Consider the following 15,529-nt stretch of genomic DNA (forward strand, 5'->3'; position numbering starts at 1 on the left):
CAGCTACAACTCTTCTGGGAAGGCTTTCCAGAAGGTTTAGAAATATGTTTAGAATAGAATAAAATAGCCCTTTATTGTTATTCTACATGTACAAAGAATTTGTAGGTGCTCCACACCAACTGTGCTGGAATAAAATATAAACAGTAGACAACAGGAACAAATAGCTAACAGGAGAAATATATTGTAGACAGAGATCCAGACTCCAGACACAAAAATATGGTGGTGGAGCAACATACACATGACAGACAGAGAGGATGGGGCTGAGAGAGAGAGAGAGAGAGAGAGAGAGAGAGAGAGAGAGAGAGAGAAATGATGGGCTGAGGAGATTAAGGGGACGCTGAAGAAGAACACAAAGATGAAGACTATGACAGACATGACTAAACTATACCAACAGAGACAAGGATCACAACAATGATAAGTAAACAAGATTAAAAAGTTCGCAAACACAAAACACTGGGTCAACGACCCAGAACCACAGCATTTAGAAACAAAACAATTTGTTTTCAGAACAGGTAAACAGAAGAAAGCAACATTAAAAAAAACGAACAATATATCATAAAATTATGAACCTTTTTGAACTAATCTTTATTTTTAAGTCTTTTTTTAGTCATGAATTTTCAGTATTCAAGCAATTTGTTTCCAAAACAGGTGAAAAAAACAAAGAGACAAAAAGAAAACAATTACTGTTGAAATTAAAAATATGATTGACAATCTAATGCTAACAGCATTATTTAACAATACATAACAATTTCTGTGGTAACAGAAACATAAAAGTCATGACATTAAACGGCATTGTCTTAGTCAATAGGCGTCACTGATGCCACATTCTCAGATGGTTTTAGTAAAAGACTAATAATAGAACAGAAAGCGTCTATCAGTGTCTGTACCGGAATATGTACAAGGTGTTTTCCTGCACACATTGCGCATGTTTTGAAGATCATCAAAGGGAAAAAGTCTATAATTGTTGGTGTGATTAGAACCATACCAATACTGCATTACTGTACCTGCAGAAATAACATCAAAAGCTGTGAAAATGAACTAAACCTTTTCATTGAGTTTGCTGCATACTACCCAAAATCAAATGTTAAGACACTGTACTGCTGCACATACGATATACAAACAAACCTTAAAACAGAAAGTCTTTTTTAGAGCAGTTCCCTCTCTGGACAGTATTTACTTTTTGTGTCATTAGCAAGTGAGCTGGCTTTAAGAGCCGATTCTTTGTAGAATCAAGAAGCGCTGACTCCTGTCAGGAAAGGGCCCGCGTTCAGCTATTCTAAGAATCCATGCAGCTAGGGCCAAGATTTTATTTTAATGTGCACACTATGCAGCCAAACAAATGCATAGGTAGACATTATGTGAAAGATGGATGAGAGGCAGATGCTATGAAGACAGCGATTATAGCGGTATAGGCCAGGTATCGAGATAGACCAGAGAGATGGGGAGCTGGATTTAAATGCTGTCAGAACAGGGTCAACAACAAACTTCTACCTAAATCTAAGAAACACTCACCTGTCCATGCAGCTGGAGGAGAGCTTGCTGTCCACTTGTCCACCTGTCATCAGGGGTGATGCAGTTCCTGTCTTATTTTGATAGTCCTAATTTGTTCCAGCTGTTTTTCTGTGCTGTTTCCACTCTCCTAATCACTGTCTGTGTATTTATTGTGTTAGTCCCCCCTTGTACCTTGTTGGAATGTCAGTTCACCTCCCTTCATGTGTCTTGTCCATGCCACAGGTTTCCTATTCTATGTTTTCAGTGATTAGTTTTGTTCAGTTTAGTTAGTAAAGTTTGATTTTCATTTTGCCTTTTGTTTTATATTCTTGTTTGTTTTTTCTCCCAGGACAAATAATCTGCTTACTTTTTGCTAAGTCCAGTCCTGTCTCTACACATCTTGAATCAGGAAGTAACCGCTGACAATAAGTTTAGGTACTTAACGCTGACCGTAAATCTTCATTATGAGATTACTCTGAGATTATGTTTAGCATCTGTGACGTTAGTTGAGGGTGTGAACACTGTAATTCTCTTGTGATGGGAAGGCGTAACAATGATTAATGAGTAAAACTTGAGGAACATGACATGCATCTGTTTAAAAATACATCTATGAATAGAAATGTGTATGTGTTCTTGTGCATGCATATGTGTGTCTCCTTGTTTTGATTCGTAGTAAATGAGTATGTGTGTTTGCAAACCTTTAAAGGAGCATGAAGAAAAGCATCACCATTCTCTGAGGTTCACCTCGTGCTTTGATGCCATGTTTTCTGCTGCTGACACTAATAATTAATTTGAATAATAATTTAGTGTCGAGCCTAACACTTCTCCAAATCAGCTCTTTAGTGTTTTACTGGGCCATATAAATTATTGCTGACCTGTGGAAAAGATAACTTTTTTTTTTTCGGATATTCTAATCATTAATAAACATGAAAACAATATAAATACGATTTTATTACGTAAATTGTATTTAAATGAATCCAAATTAGCAAAAAATAATGTTACTAAAGCATTGAAAGAAAAATGGTCTAGTACACTTGTACCCCCCAGGAAATGGGAAGTCTTCAACAAACAGCCTCATTTAGACATTTTGTCCAAATTACCAGTTCATCTACATATTTTATTTTAACATATGTAGTTTTATTGTAGACTTTTGCTGTGTAAAACCAACAGTGGTGGATGGGTAGTTCCTTTATGATTCTTTTACTTAACTGCAGGTATAAGTTTTTTAGTCAGATTATGAGATGTCACCTGAATATGCAAGAGAATGACAACTTTCCCACTGGAATATTGAGGCTTCGGTTCACCAGATGCCATCTGTCTATTTGTCAACACACTTTCATGATAGACTGCTCATAATTGTAGGCTCCATGAATTCAATGCACAAAATGTGACTTACAACTTCAATGGGCCACTCCCAAATGAAATTTGTTTTGTCTTCTTTGTACCTGTTGTTACCTACCGCCCTAACTGTCTTCTATTAGGAATGAAACTCACCAGCTCCACCCTGAAAAGTCGACGTTCCAGAAGTTCTCCTTTTGTTTTTTCTGCTGCTTATTATAAAAAGTCTATCACTGTCAGTTTACAAGAAAGTCTTATATAATGACCTTTGTAATCGAGGTGTACACAGTGAAGGAGAATAAAACCACAGTGTTTAATTGTTCAGACACAACATTTTCAACTTACAAATATTTATCTTTTTTTTTTAAAACAAACTATTAAAAATATTTTGTAAATATTTATGAAGACATTTAGTATGATTTACAAACATCCATCCATCTTCATCCGCTTTATCCGAGGCCGGGTCGTGGGGGCAGCAGCCTAAGCAAAGAGGCCCAGACCTCCCTCTCCCCAGCCACCTCCTCCAGCTTATCCGGGGGAATACCAAGGCGTTCCCAGGCCAGCCGAGAGATATAATCTCTCCAGCGTGTCCTGGGTCTGCCCCGGGGCCTCCTCCCGGTGGGACATGCCTGGAACACCTCACCCAGGAGGCGCCCAGGGGGCATCCTTGTCAAATGCCCGAACCACCTCAGCTGGCTCCTTTCGATGTGGAGCAGCAGATGCTCTACTCTGAGCCCCTCCCGGATGGCCGAACTTCTCACCCTATCTCTAAGGGAGAGGCCAGCCACCCTTCGGAGGAAGCTCATTTCTGCCGCTTGTATCCGCGATCTCGTTCTTTCGGTCACTACCCACAGCTCGTGGCCATAGGTGAGGGTAGGGACGTAGATCGACTGGTAAATTGAGAGCTTCGCTTTTACACTCAGCTCCCTCTTCACCACGACGGACCGGTGCAGCGTCTGCATTACTGCAGCTGCAGCCCCAATCCGTCTGTCGATCTCCGGCTCCCTTCTCCCATCACTCGCGAACAAGACCCCGAGATACTTGAACTCCTCCACTTGGGGCAGGAACTCATCCCCATTATGTTTAGCGTCTGTGACGTTAGTTGAGGGTGTGAACACTGTAATTCTCTTGTGATGGGAAGGCGTAACAATGATTAATGAGTAAAACTTGAGGAACATGACATGCATCTGTTTAAAAATACATCTATGAATAGAAATGTGTATGTGTTCTTGTGCATGCATATGTGTGTCTCCTTGTTTTGATATGTAGTAAATGAGTATGTGTGTTTGCAAACCTTTAAAGGAGCATGAAGAAAAGCATCACCATTCTCTGAGGTTCACCTCGTGCTTTGATGCCATGTTTTCTGCTGCTGACACTAATAATTAATTTGAATAATAATTTAGTGTCGAGCCTAACACTTCTCCAAATCAGCTCTTTAGTGTTTTACTGGGCCATATAAATTATTGCTGACCTGTGGAAAAGATAACTTTTTTTTTTCGGATATTCTAATCATTAATAAACATGAAAACAATATAAATACGATTTTATTACGTAAATTGTATTTAAATGAATCCAAATTAGCAAAAAATAATGTTACTAAAGCATTGAAAGAAAAATGGTCTAGTACACTTGTACCCCCCAGGAAATGGGAAGTCTTCAACAAACAGCCTCATTTAGACATTTTGTCCAAATTACCAGTTCATCTACATATTTTATTTTAACATATGTAGTTTTATTGTAGACTTTTGCTGTGTAAAACCAACAGTGGTGGATGGGTAGTTCCTTTATGATTCTTTTACTTAACTGCAGGTATAAGTTTTTTAGTCAGATTATGAGATGTCACCTGAATATGCAAGAGAATGACAACTTTCCCACTGGAATATTGAGGCTTCGGTTCACCAGATGCCATCTGTCTATTTGTCAACACACTTTCATGATAGACTGCTCATAATTGTAGGCTCCATGAATTCAATGCACAAAATGTGACTTACAACTTCAATGGGCCACTCCCAAATGAAATTTGTTTTGTCTTCTTTGTACCTGTTGTTACCTACCGCCCTAACTGTCTTCTATTAGGAATGAAACTCACCAGCTCCACCCTGAAAAGTCGACGTTCCAGAAGTTCTCCTTTTGTTTTTTCTGCTGCTTATTATAAAAAGTCTATCACTGTCAGTTTACAAGAAAGTCTTATATAATGACCTTTGTAATCGAGGTGTACACAGTGAAGGAGAATAAAACCACAGTGTTTAATTGTTCAGACACAACATTTTCAACTTACAAATATTTATCATTTTTTTTAAAAACAAACTATTAAAAATATTTTGTAAATATTTATGAAGACATTTAGTATGATTTACAAACATCCATCCATCTTCATCCGCTTTATCCGAGGCCGGGTCGTGGGGGCAGCAGCCTAAGCAAAGAGGCCCAGACCTCCCTCTCCCCAGCCACCTCCTCCAGCTTATCCGGGGGAATACCAAGGCGTTCCCAGGCCAGCCGAGAGATATAATCTCTCCAGCGTGTCCTGGGTCTGCCCCGGGGCCTCCTCCCGGTGGGACATGCCTGGAACACCTCACCCAGGAGGCGCCCAGGGGGCATCCTTGTCAAATGCCCGAACCACCTCAGCTGGCTCCTTTCGATGTGGAGCAGCAGATGCTCTACTCTGAGCCCCTCCCGGATGGCCGAACTTCTCACCCTATCTCTAAGGGAGAGGCCAGCCACCCTTCGGAGGAAGCTCATTTCTGCCGCTTGTATCCGCGATCTCGTTCTTTCGGTCACTACCCACAGCTCGTGGCCATAGGTGAGGGTAGGGACGTAGATCGACCGGTAAATTGAGAGCTTCGCTTTTACACTCAGCTCCCTCTTCACCACGACGGACCGGTGCAGCGTCTGCATCACTGCAGCTGCAGCCCCAATCCGTCTGTCGATCTCCGGCTCCCTTCTCCCATCACTCGCGAACAAGACCCCGAGATACTTGAACTCCTCCACTTGGGGCAGGAACTCATCCCCGACCCGGAGTTGGCACTCCACCCTTTTCCGGCTGAGAACCATGGCCTCAGATTTGGAGGTGCTGATCCTCATTCCTGCTGCTTCACACTCGGCTGCGAACCGTTCCAGTGCGAGCTGGAGGCCCTCACCCGATGAAGCCAACAGAACCACATCATCCGCAAAAATCAGAGATGAGATTCTGAGGCCACCAAAGCGAAAGCCCCCCGCCACTTGGCTGCGCCTAGAAATCCTGTCCATAAAAATTATGAACAGAGCTGTCAGCCCTGGCGGAGCCCATCACCCACCGGGAACGAGTCCGACTTATTGCCGGCAATGCGAACCAAGCTCTTGTAACGGTTGTATAGGGATCGAATGGCCCGTAGCAATGGGCCAGACACCCCATACTCCCGCAGCACCTCCTACAGGACACCCCGAGGGACACAGTTGAATGCCTTCTCCAAGTCCACAAAACACATGTAGACTGGTTGGGCAAACTCCCATGCACCCTCAAGTATCCTCGAGAGGAAAAAGAGCTGGTCCAGTGTTCCGCGACCAGGACGAAAACCGCATTGTTCCTCCTGTATCCGAGGTTCGACTAGCGGACGAACTCTCCTTTCCAGCACCCTGGCATAGACTTTCCCAGGGAGGCTGAGGAGTGTGATCCCCTTGTATTTGGAACACACCCTCCGGTCCCCCTTCTTAAAGATGGGGACCACCACACCGGTCTGCCAGTCCACAGGTACTGCCCCTGATCTCCACACAACATTGCAGAGGCGTGTCAACCAGGACAGCCCTACAACGTCCAGAGCCTTCAGGAACTCGGGGCGGACCTCATCAACACCAGGGGCTCTGCCACCAAGGAGTTGTTTAACTGCCTCAGTGACCTCGCCCCCGGAAATTGGCGGGTCATTCCCCTCATCCCCAGCCTCTGCTTCCTCCTCGGAAGACGTGTCAGTGGGATTAAGGAGGTCCTCGAAGTATTCCTTCCACCGCATTCCGCTTGGCCTGTCGATACCTGTCAGCTGCCTCCGGAGTCCCACAGGCTAACCAAGCCCGATAGGACTCCTTCTTCAGCCTGGTGGCTCCCTTCACCTCTGGTGTCCACCATTTGGTTCGGGGATTACCACCACAGCAGGCACCAACCACCTTGCGGCCGCAGCTCAATGCAGCAGCTTCGGCAATGGAGACGCTGAACATGGTCCATTCGGACTCAATGTCCCCAGTCTCCCTCGGAATGCTGTTGAAGCTCTGCCGGAGGTGTGCGTCGAAGATCTCGCGGACTGGGGCCTCTGCTAGACGTTCCCAGCACACCCTCACTACGCGTTTAGGTGCACCAGGTCTGTCCAGCGTCCTCCCCCGCCACCTGATCCAACTCACCACCAGGTGGTGATCAGTTGACAGCTCAGCCCCTCTCTTTACCCGAGTGTCCAGAACATATGGTCGCAGGTCTGGTGATATGATTACAAAATCGATCATCGACCTACGGCCTAGAGCGTCCTGGTGCCACATGCACTTATGGACACTCTTATGTTCGACCAAGGTGTTCGTTATGGCCAAACTGTGATTAGCACAGAAGTCCAATAACAAAGCACCGCTCGGGTTCAGATCAGGGAGGCCGTTCCTCCCAATCACGCCCCTCCAGGTCTCGCTGTCGTTACCCACGTGAGCATTGAAGTCTCCCAGCAGGACAACAGAGTCTCCAGGTGGAGCACCTTCCAGCACCCCCCCCCGGGACTCTAAGAAGGCTGGGTACTCCGAACTGCCACTCTGCGCATAAGCGCAGATGACAGTCAGGACCCGTTCCCCGACCCTAAGGCGCAGGGAACAAACCCTCTCGTCCACCGGGAAAAACCCCAACGTACCGGCAGCAAGCCGAGGGGATATTAGAATACCCACCCCAGCCCGCCGCCTCTCACCAGGGGCAACTCCAGACTGAGACAGAGTCCAGCCCCTCTCCAGGAGACTGGTTCCAGAGCCCAAGCCATGCGTAGAGGTGAGCCCGACTATATCTAGCCAATACCTCTCAACCTCACGCACTAACTCAGGCTCCTTCCCCACCAGAGAGGTGACATTCCATGTCCCTATTGCCAGTCTTGGCAGCCGGGGGTCAGTCCGCCAGGGCCTCCGCTCCTGGCCGCCACCCGGCACACAATGCACCCGACCCCTATGGCGCCTCCTGCGGGTGGTGGGCCTGTGGGAGGATGGGCCCATGTCTCCTCTTCGGGCTGTGCCCGGCCGGGCCCCATGGACTAAGGCCCGGCCACCAGACGCTCGCCCTCGGGTACCCTCCCCGGGCCTGGCTCCAGGGCGGGGCCCCGGTAACCCTATCCCGGGCAGGGTAAACTGTTCCCTCGATATTCTTTTCATAAGGGACATTTTTACAAACATTTTTACATTTACAAACATATTTGTCAAAAAATGTAATTTATGTAAAACATTCCCTTTTTTATGTACTGTTTATAAGATTGGGGAAACCTGCAGTCAGCTGAGACTGAAGAAGTCACTTGGATGAGTGACGAAACGTTTCTCCCACTGAAAATGCTACGTCCAGATGAACAGAATCAACTTTTGGAGATTAAAATTTATCAAAAATAAAAAGGGAGTTAATAACACCATGTAATCATGTTAACAAAGCTAATCCAGACTACCTAAAATACAAGTTCTAGTTAAATAAATGCTTGATGAAAAAAGGAAGGCTTTTACTCCACTTCATTCTAAGCAGCCTTTGTTAAACGTAGGTATGCAAGGATGAGTCAGTAGCTTGTGACAGTTTACATAGTTATTTAGTCACCTAGCATTGCTTTAATTACAGAATAAAAAACCTCACAAAAGATTAGGTCTATAAGAAAGGGCAAGACCTGTTTCGATGAGCAAGCCATATGACTTCTGGTTTTTAATGCCCTTACTAATCTGCCTTAAACAACACAATGAGCTGAAGACAGCCAGTAAATCTCTCAAACTGGAACCTCCATCTCATTAACACCGGAGATGCCTGTGGAGTCCAGACACTCAATATCTGGCACTTTTCACTTAATGCTATGCTTCAGTTTTGTACTGTAGTGTGAAACTGACATTTTAAACAGAGAATTATGTTGCGATTGTTCTGAGAGCAGTAAATGTGTTTACTTTATAGGTTAAGTGGTATCATATATAGTGCTGTCAAGAGATTAAAAAAAAATAGAGATTAATTAATTATGATTTTTAATTAATTGATCTAATTAATCTCTTTTTTAATCTCACCTAAAAATAGCTGAGGAAAGCCCTCAACTTATTGTGGCAGACCAAAAGACTGATATAACAAAGAAAGTGACTTTATAAAGTCATTTATTGTTTAACAAACGTTAAACAGATGCAACCATTTACATACTGTTGTATTCTTTTGTAAAATAAGTGGAAAAATAAATACAAATAAAATCAAATAAATTAAGTGCTGCAAGTTAGCACATCAGAGTTGCTCTTTTCTGAGCAATACAGCACTGAAATTCCTCTGCTTCAGATAATGAAAAATAAAACTGACATTGCAGTGCTGCAAGTTAGCACATCAAAGTATTCTTCCATCACAAAAAAAAAGTGCTGAACATCAAGCAATCTATTCTAGTAGGCTACAAATGACACAGCAGCTATGCTGACCACATGTGTCTCATTTCTTCTTCCTCAGCCAGTCGCTAAGACACACCAGCCTGGTAACATGTTCTGGAAGCAAGGCTGCCCTTTTCTTTTGCACTATGTGGCCTGCAAGGCTAAAGAGTCTCTCACAGGGTACAGAGGTAGCTGGGGAGGCCAGGTACTTTTGTGCTAGGACTGACAGCTTTTCATAGACTCCTGAGTGAGCATACCACCACTGCAGGGGACAGTCATCAATACTGATGCTGAGTTCTGCTCTGTAGCGCTGCAGCTCTCCAGACTCAATTCCATCTTCTGAGTCAGAGTCAGACCCCAGAAGGAGTTCGCTCCTCCTCTTCTTCTGAGCTGGTCCATCATCCTCTGTGGAGGGCTGGAGACTATCTGCTCTTCTGGGCTCTGCTGCCTGGAGCATATTCTCCAGAATGGTCCACACCTGAATGAATGAATGAATGAATGAATGAATGAATGTGATTAAAACTAAGTGCTTTTTTTTTTTATTTATTTAATCTTGTAAAGAACTTTGTGTTCCATATAATAAATAAAAGTTTGATTTGATAATGAATTGGACTCATTAGTCCAGCTTAACCTTATTGTCCTACCTGTTCCCTCTTTTCTCTTGGAAGACATTTCAAATCCTTAAACCGTGGATCCAATGCTGTGGCCACCTCGAACCATATCTCGTTGCCATTAGCTCGTCGTGCTGCCAGATCCTTCTGGAAGGCATTCTTGAACTTCACCACGTAGGCAGGATCATCATCAGTAATGTCCATGACACGGTACAGATGGCGAAAAGCAGGCAGCACTACAGAGCAAGAGACGTAGGCCTCACCACCCAGCAGCTCTGTCACATACCTGCAGAGGTGGAGAGGTTTGCTAAATAAACCTAGCTGGATTCATTTAAATCAAAGTGTAACTGATTTCCAATTTAATTGTCCTTAAAAGTTCCTTGTTATGTTCATTAATTTTGATTTTACACATGTAACAGTAGTTTATATAATTAAAATGGGAAGGTGTTTATTTGAACTTACTTGCATGGTTCAAGCAGGAGCTCCAGCCTCTGCAGTTTCGCCCACTCGGCTTCGGTTGGCAAGACCAACCTGTGGTTCTGTTGGTCCAACGTAGCCTGGACAGCCTCTCGGTTACATAGGAGGCGTGAGACCATTGCGAGAGTCGAGTTCCACCTGGTGGGTACATCCTGTATAAGTTGATCGCTCTTCTTTCCGAGTGCTACTTGTTGTTGGTTAAGTTCTGTGGTACTCGCAGGGCTTTGTTTAAAATGACCAACAATCTTGCGGCACTTTGCCAGTACACCGACAAAACCACTGCTATCGAGACATACCGTGATGGTCCTCTGGAGAATGTGAGCATTGCAGGCGATGTGCTCATATGGAAGTGCTCTCATAGCAGCCAGCATGTTTGCTGCGCTGTCTGTGCCAATGGTGGATATCTTGTTTTCAATACCCCAGTCATTTGCTACCTTGAGGAACTGTTCGGCGCATTTATCAGCAAAGTGCCTGGTTTCTGTTCTCATGACGGTCAGTGCAAATGAGTTGAGGTTCCACTCACTATCAATAAAGTGTCCAGTCACCCCAAAATAGCTGTGGTTGCCAGCTGAGGTCCAGTGATCTCCGGTTATAGCAACACAGTTGGGAGAATCCTCCGCCAAAATCTCAAGTTTGTTTTTCTTTTCGCCGTCGTACATTTTGCTGATTTTGGTTGTTACTGTAGTCCTGCACGGCGGCTTGTATGACGGGTCATTGGACGCAATTTGCAACACCTCTGTCAATCCTTCGTCCTCTACTATATTTATCGGCCTACAGTTCATCGCTATCCACTTGGCAATAACATTAGTCAGCCTGTCGGTCGCAGACTTGCTCATACGAGGGGTATTCTCTAGTTTTGTTTGGCGAAAAGCTTTGCTCTGGCTTGCTATATTGCTAACGTCTTCACTGCTAGCTGTTGCTGCACTCGCGGCTGGGTGCTTTGCGTTGAGGTGATAGGCCAAACTTGAGCTGCTTCGGTGGTAAGCAAACTCCTTCTTACACTCTAGGCAGACCACTTTACCTTTGTCAATGGTGCCGTCGGGGCGTTTATGAAATACAAATTTCCCGTTCACTGGGCCAACAACTCTCAGATGCGCCTCCATATCCACACTGTAAGCTAATCACCACTTCTCACCTTGACCTCACGACGTGACTCCACCCCCAACAAGTCAAGCACAAGGAGCCCAGCACATAAAAACGGATTTTATAACATAGCAACTCTCATACAAAATCAATGACGTCAAGAGATTAAAAATTAGATTAACGAGATTAAAAAACATAACGCGCTAAATAGCATTGTAATTAATTAATCGCAATTAACGCGATAATTTGACACCCCTAATCATATATAACATTTATAAAAAGTAGGCCAGAATGAGTGTAGGTGTCTGTAAGCTGTGTTCGTGCTACATCAGCATCAAGCTAGCACTAATGAAGAGGAGCGAGAATAAGGAAATAATGTTTTTAACTGTCAGGCAGTTTCAAATGCAACATTTCTATCAGCTCAAAGAAACATTAGCAAACACACAGACTGTGTCTATGCAGTTTGCCATGTAGGGTTTTGCTAGCTAAAAGTACAGCTTCCCAGAGAGAGAAAACTAAGAGTCCGAGAACTTCATTCAGAAATGAACAAATTTGAGAATGACAGAGCAGGAGAGGAAGACAGGTTATATTTAAAGATATGGACTCTTCGGTGATACTTGATAAACTGCAGATTTAAAGATTACATGTAATTTTTAATCACATATTTGATCAGTGTATGATGTGTTTTAATAAAGTATTGTCATAATGTGAGAATTCCTGCAAAACAAACAAAGTTTACCAGATTTGTGTAATTCAAATGTTGTGTGAAAAAACTCTGTAGTTTTCTGCAGGATAAACAGGTTAGCTTGTGTTGGTGTGGTGAGTTCAGTGTGTTGGACTGGTGCATAGTTACCTGATGTGCTCATGGTCAGGGTTTGGTTACATAAAGTGCAGCAGAGACTAAGGTGATGACGGTTAGAGGAATTCGCTTAGAGTAATTCATATATTCCACCTTTCTACCAACTGTGTATATCTAGTTAAAAGAAAATATACAGTATATACTGTTAGGGTAGGAAATGGAAATCAGCCAAGATAGCTCGAAAAACATCTGCTTACATGATGCTGAGTTTAGTTGTTTAAATCCACATACATCAGTAGGTAGGTCAGCTGATCACAGCCTGTGCATTAAGAAAATCTGCTGGAGCTCTCATTAGAAATTGTTGAAAGCATGAATTCTTTTTTCCCCACACAGAGCCAATACAACCTATCTCAGGCTACGTCCACACTAGCCCGGATAGATTTGAAAACAGCGTTTTTGTCTGAAAATGCTCCTCGTCCACACTAGCGTTTTCAGTCGTTTTCACAGAGTTGTGCGTCCACATTGAAACGGCCCAAAACGCTTAAGTTCCAGCCCTGCGCATGCACAAACGCGAGTGAGGATTAACCCTTTAAGACCTACCATAGAACCAAGTCCGCCAGAGCTTATAGTATATTTTTACATGCTGTAGAGCCATTTTTTGGAGCATTTCAAGTTGCTATACATCAATACAACCATTATAGCCCAAATTTTAATAATATGTCTGCATTAAGTGCATAGTAATTACATAAATTGCAAAAAAGTGCAATAAACTACAAAAAAATTTAAAATCGTTTTTGATTTTTTAACATATATTTCTAGTTAGAGAAATTTAAGAGGCTTATCCCTCAAAACTGTAAATACAAAAAAGTTGCACAAACTAGTTTCCCACCAAAGGAAATTTATTTTAAGTGTCTTCATAGTTTTATTTTTGAGATACACCAATTTTCATATACTGCAGGAAACACGAAAAAATAAATTATAGTGCAAATTTGCAAAAAAGCAGCATATGCATCAAAATAAAATATTTCCAGCAGTGCAATATGAGTCCTCAGCATCCCAGAAACGACACAGAAAAGCCACGATGGTAAGCCACGATGGTAAGCCACGATGGTAAAAAACTACATTTCCGCAAAATGACGTCACTTCCGGTTTCGGGCAGGTCATGGCGGACATACGATAGTTCACGCTGATGGACGTAGGAAGTGTTACAAACAGCTGATCGGATCGGCAAAGCCTGTTTCTGGAATATTGTTTTTGTTGCTGCAAGTGCTTTTTATGCAGTTTTTGCAAAGCTATATGTGGAAGGAAACTGTGACCTAGGACAAGGTGATGGCATAAGATGTAAGTACAACTCCTCCGGTTTCATATGCAAAAAAAATTATTGTGCTAGCTTACGTGGTTGCAGTGCTACCGGGATTTAAAAATAGTTACGCAAAATGGAGCGTGTCCGCTCCGACCGGCTTTAAAGGGTTAAAGAATTTGAAGAAAAGCTATCTGGAGCATGTACAAACTAATATTAATCTTTTTTAGGGCTGTCAAAATTAGAGCAATCAAAACAACTGCTGTATAATGCCCTCCGCTATCTTTGTTTAATTGGTCACATGACTGCATCACATGACTAAAATGCGTCATTGTTTTAGAAAGTCTGCGTTTTCGAGTGTCCACACTGCGACGGGACAGCTCCGTTTTGAAATGTAAGTGTTTTGGAGAGCGTTGTCAAAATGCTGCGTTTTTCCTTGAGGAAAACGCCATCTTAGTGTGGACGGGAGGCCAAAACGGAGCGAAAACGATGAGTTTTCAAACAAAAACGCATTAGTGTGGACGTAGCCTTAGTGTTCCCTACTTGGGGGAAGGGTTGTAGTGTGGTGTGGAGTAAGATGGAAAGCTGTCTGGAATAAACAACAGCAACAATAAAAGCTATAGAGATTGAAAATGTGACGTCATTTCCGGGGTAGAACCGCAAAGGATTGTAGGTAAGAGTCGCAAGTGGTACTAACGCACGCAGGCTTTCACATGAAAACAGTCACACAGCAATAAAAAGAAACACAAAGAATGGCAAGAAGCTGCTGTAAGCCGTCGCATGACAGCCACGGCAAGCCGACGGGTAAAGAGATAGTTTTTTATCAGATTCTGTCGTGGAAGAAAAATTGTTCAAACCATGTTTCCGAAGTAACAAAGAGCCGAAAAAATGTAACAACAGCTGTGAAATGGAATAGTCGAAATCACCAAAGTAAACTGGACCTGGGCTTGTTGCAGGGATCTGAAGTTACTAAACATTTTGTGAGTGTATGCCCTCACACTTAGGACCATATAATAATAAGTATGTGCGTGATGAAAGTTGGGCAGCACGCTAACGTCTTTACTCCACTCTGTATGCTCGTATGGGTCTAACCCTTTCACTCCTTTGATTTTTTTTTCCCTCATACTGTTTTTTTTGCCTTTTCGTCACATCTGCCTTTGTATGGACCTGCCGTGTTCTCCTTCGTTTTGTACATAACTGTTTTTAAATAAAATGCAAGTAGGGATTAAAACCTCAGAATTAATGATTACCGGTGCTGGAAATGCTAGCGCTTAATGCAGTGTTTTGATTTTGTTGCCACTCGTACCCACAATGCAATGCGCGAAAGCCACGTGGTCTGTCAATCTCTATTCACAACTCATCCCTGAAGACCAAGAAGGCCAGAAGTGCAAGGCTGTGAAATGGGACAGTCTCACCTTCAGCGTCACCGGCTGTCTCGGTGGAGTTCAATAAACTCAGTTGTCTGCTCCTTGCTATCTAAAATATAACAGGACATTGGAGTAAATTCTCAACTATCTCACACTTCTGTTTAATCAGAAGCTTTGTTGCTCTACATCTATCTGCTTTAATGTCTTGATTGGCATCGGCTCTCTGTAGTACAGTATCACTTCCTGTTCCTGCTACAAAGCGCGCTCACACACACAGGTGTACACACGGGTGATCACAGACACACTATACAGTGGGGCAAAAAAGTATTTAGTCAGCCACCGATTGTGCAAGTTCCCCCACTTAAAATGATGACAGAGGTCAGTAATTTGCACCAGTGGTACACTTCAACTGTGAGAGACAGAATGTGAAAAAAAAAAATCCACGAATCCACATGGTAGGATTTGTAAAGAATTTATTCGTAAATCAGGGTGGAAA

General features: G+C 43.3%; 1 protein-coding gene across 1 annotated transcript; it reads right to left on the bottom strand.

Moving 5' to 3' along the window:
- Positions 1 to 9,041: 9,041 nt before the first annotated feature.
- Positions 9,042 to 11,817, bottom strand: LOC308405941 (E3 SUMO-protein ligase ZBED1-like). Its single transcript, XM_080896751.1, has 3 exons — positions 10,470 to 11,817; positions 10,041 to 10,293; positions 9,042 to 9,874 (listed from the first exon to the last, which is right to left on the bottom strand). Exons 1-3 carry the CDS (start codon positions 11,585 to 11,587, stop codon positions 9,458 to 9,460), a joined length of 1,788 nt encoding a protein of 595 aa, XP_080752877.1. The 5' UTR covers positions 11,588 to 11,817; the 3' UTR covers positions 9,042 to 9,457.
- Between the last annotated feature and the right edge of the window lie 3,712 nt (positions 11,818 to 15,529).

This window comes from Rhamphochromis sp. 'chilingali', assembly GCF_963969265.1.
Source record: "Rhamphochromis sp. 'chilingali' genome assembly, chromosome: 1".
In the NCBI taxonomy this organism is placed as follows: domain Eukaryota; kingdom Metazoa; phylum Chordata; class Actinopteri; order Cichliformes; family Cichlidae; genus Rhamphochromis; species Rhamphochromis sp. 'chilingali'.

Excerpts from the sequence above, each read along its gene's own strand:
- LOC308405941 (XM_080896751.1), bottom strand. The coding sequence starts at position 11,587 with ATGGAGGCGCATCTGAGAGTTGTTGGCCCAGTGAACGGGAAATTTGTA. Across the intron at positions 10,294-10,469 it reads CTCCTGCTTGAACCATGCAA|GTATGTGACAGAGCTGCTGG; the intron begins GTAAGTTCAAAT and ends CCACCTCTGCAG. Across the intron at positions 9,875-10,040 it reads CAAGAGAAAAGAGGGAACAG|GTGTGGACCATTCTGGAGAA; the intron begins GTAGGACAATAA and ends TCATTCATTCAG.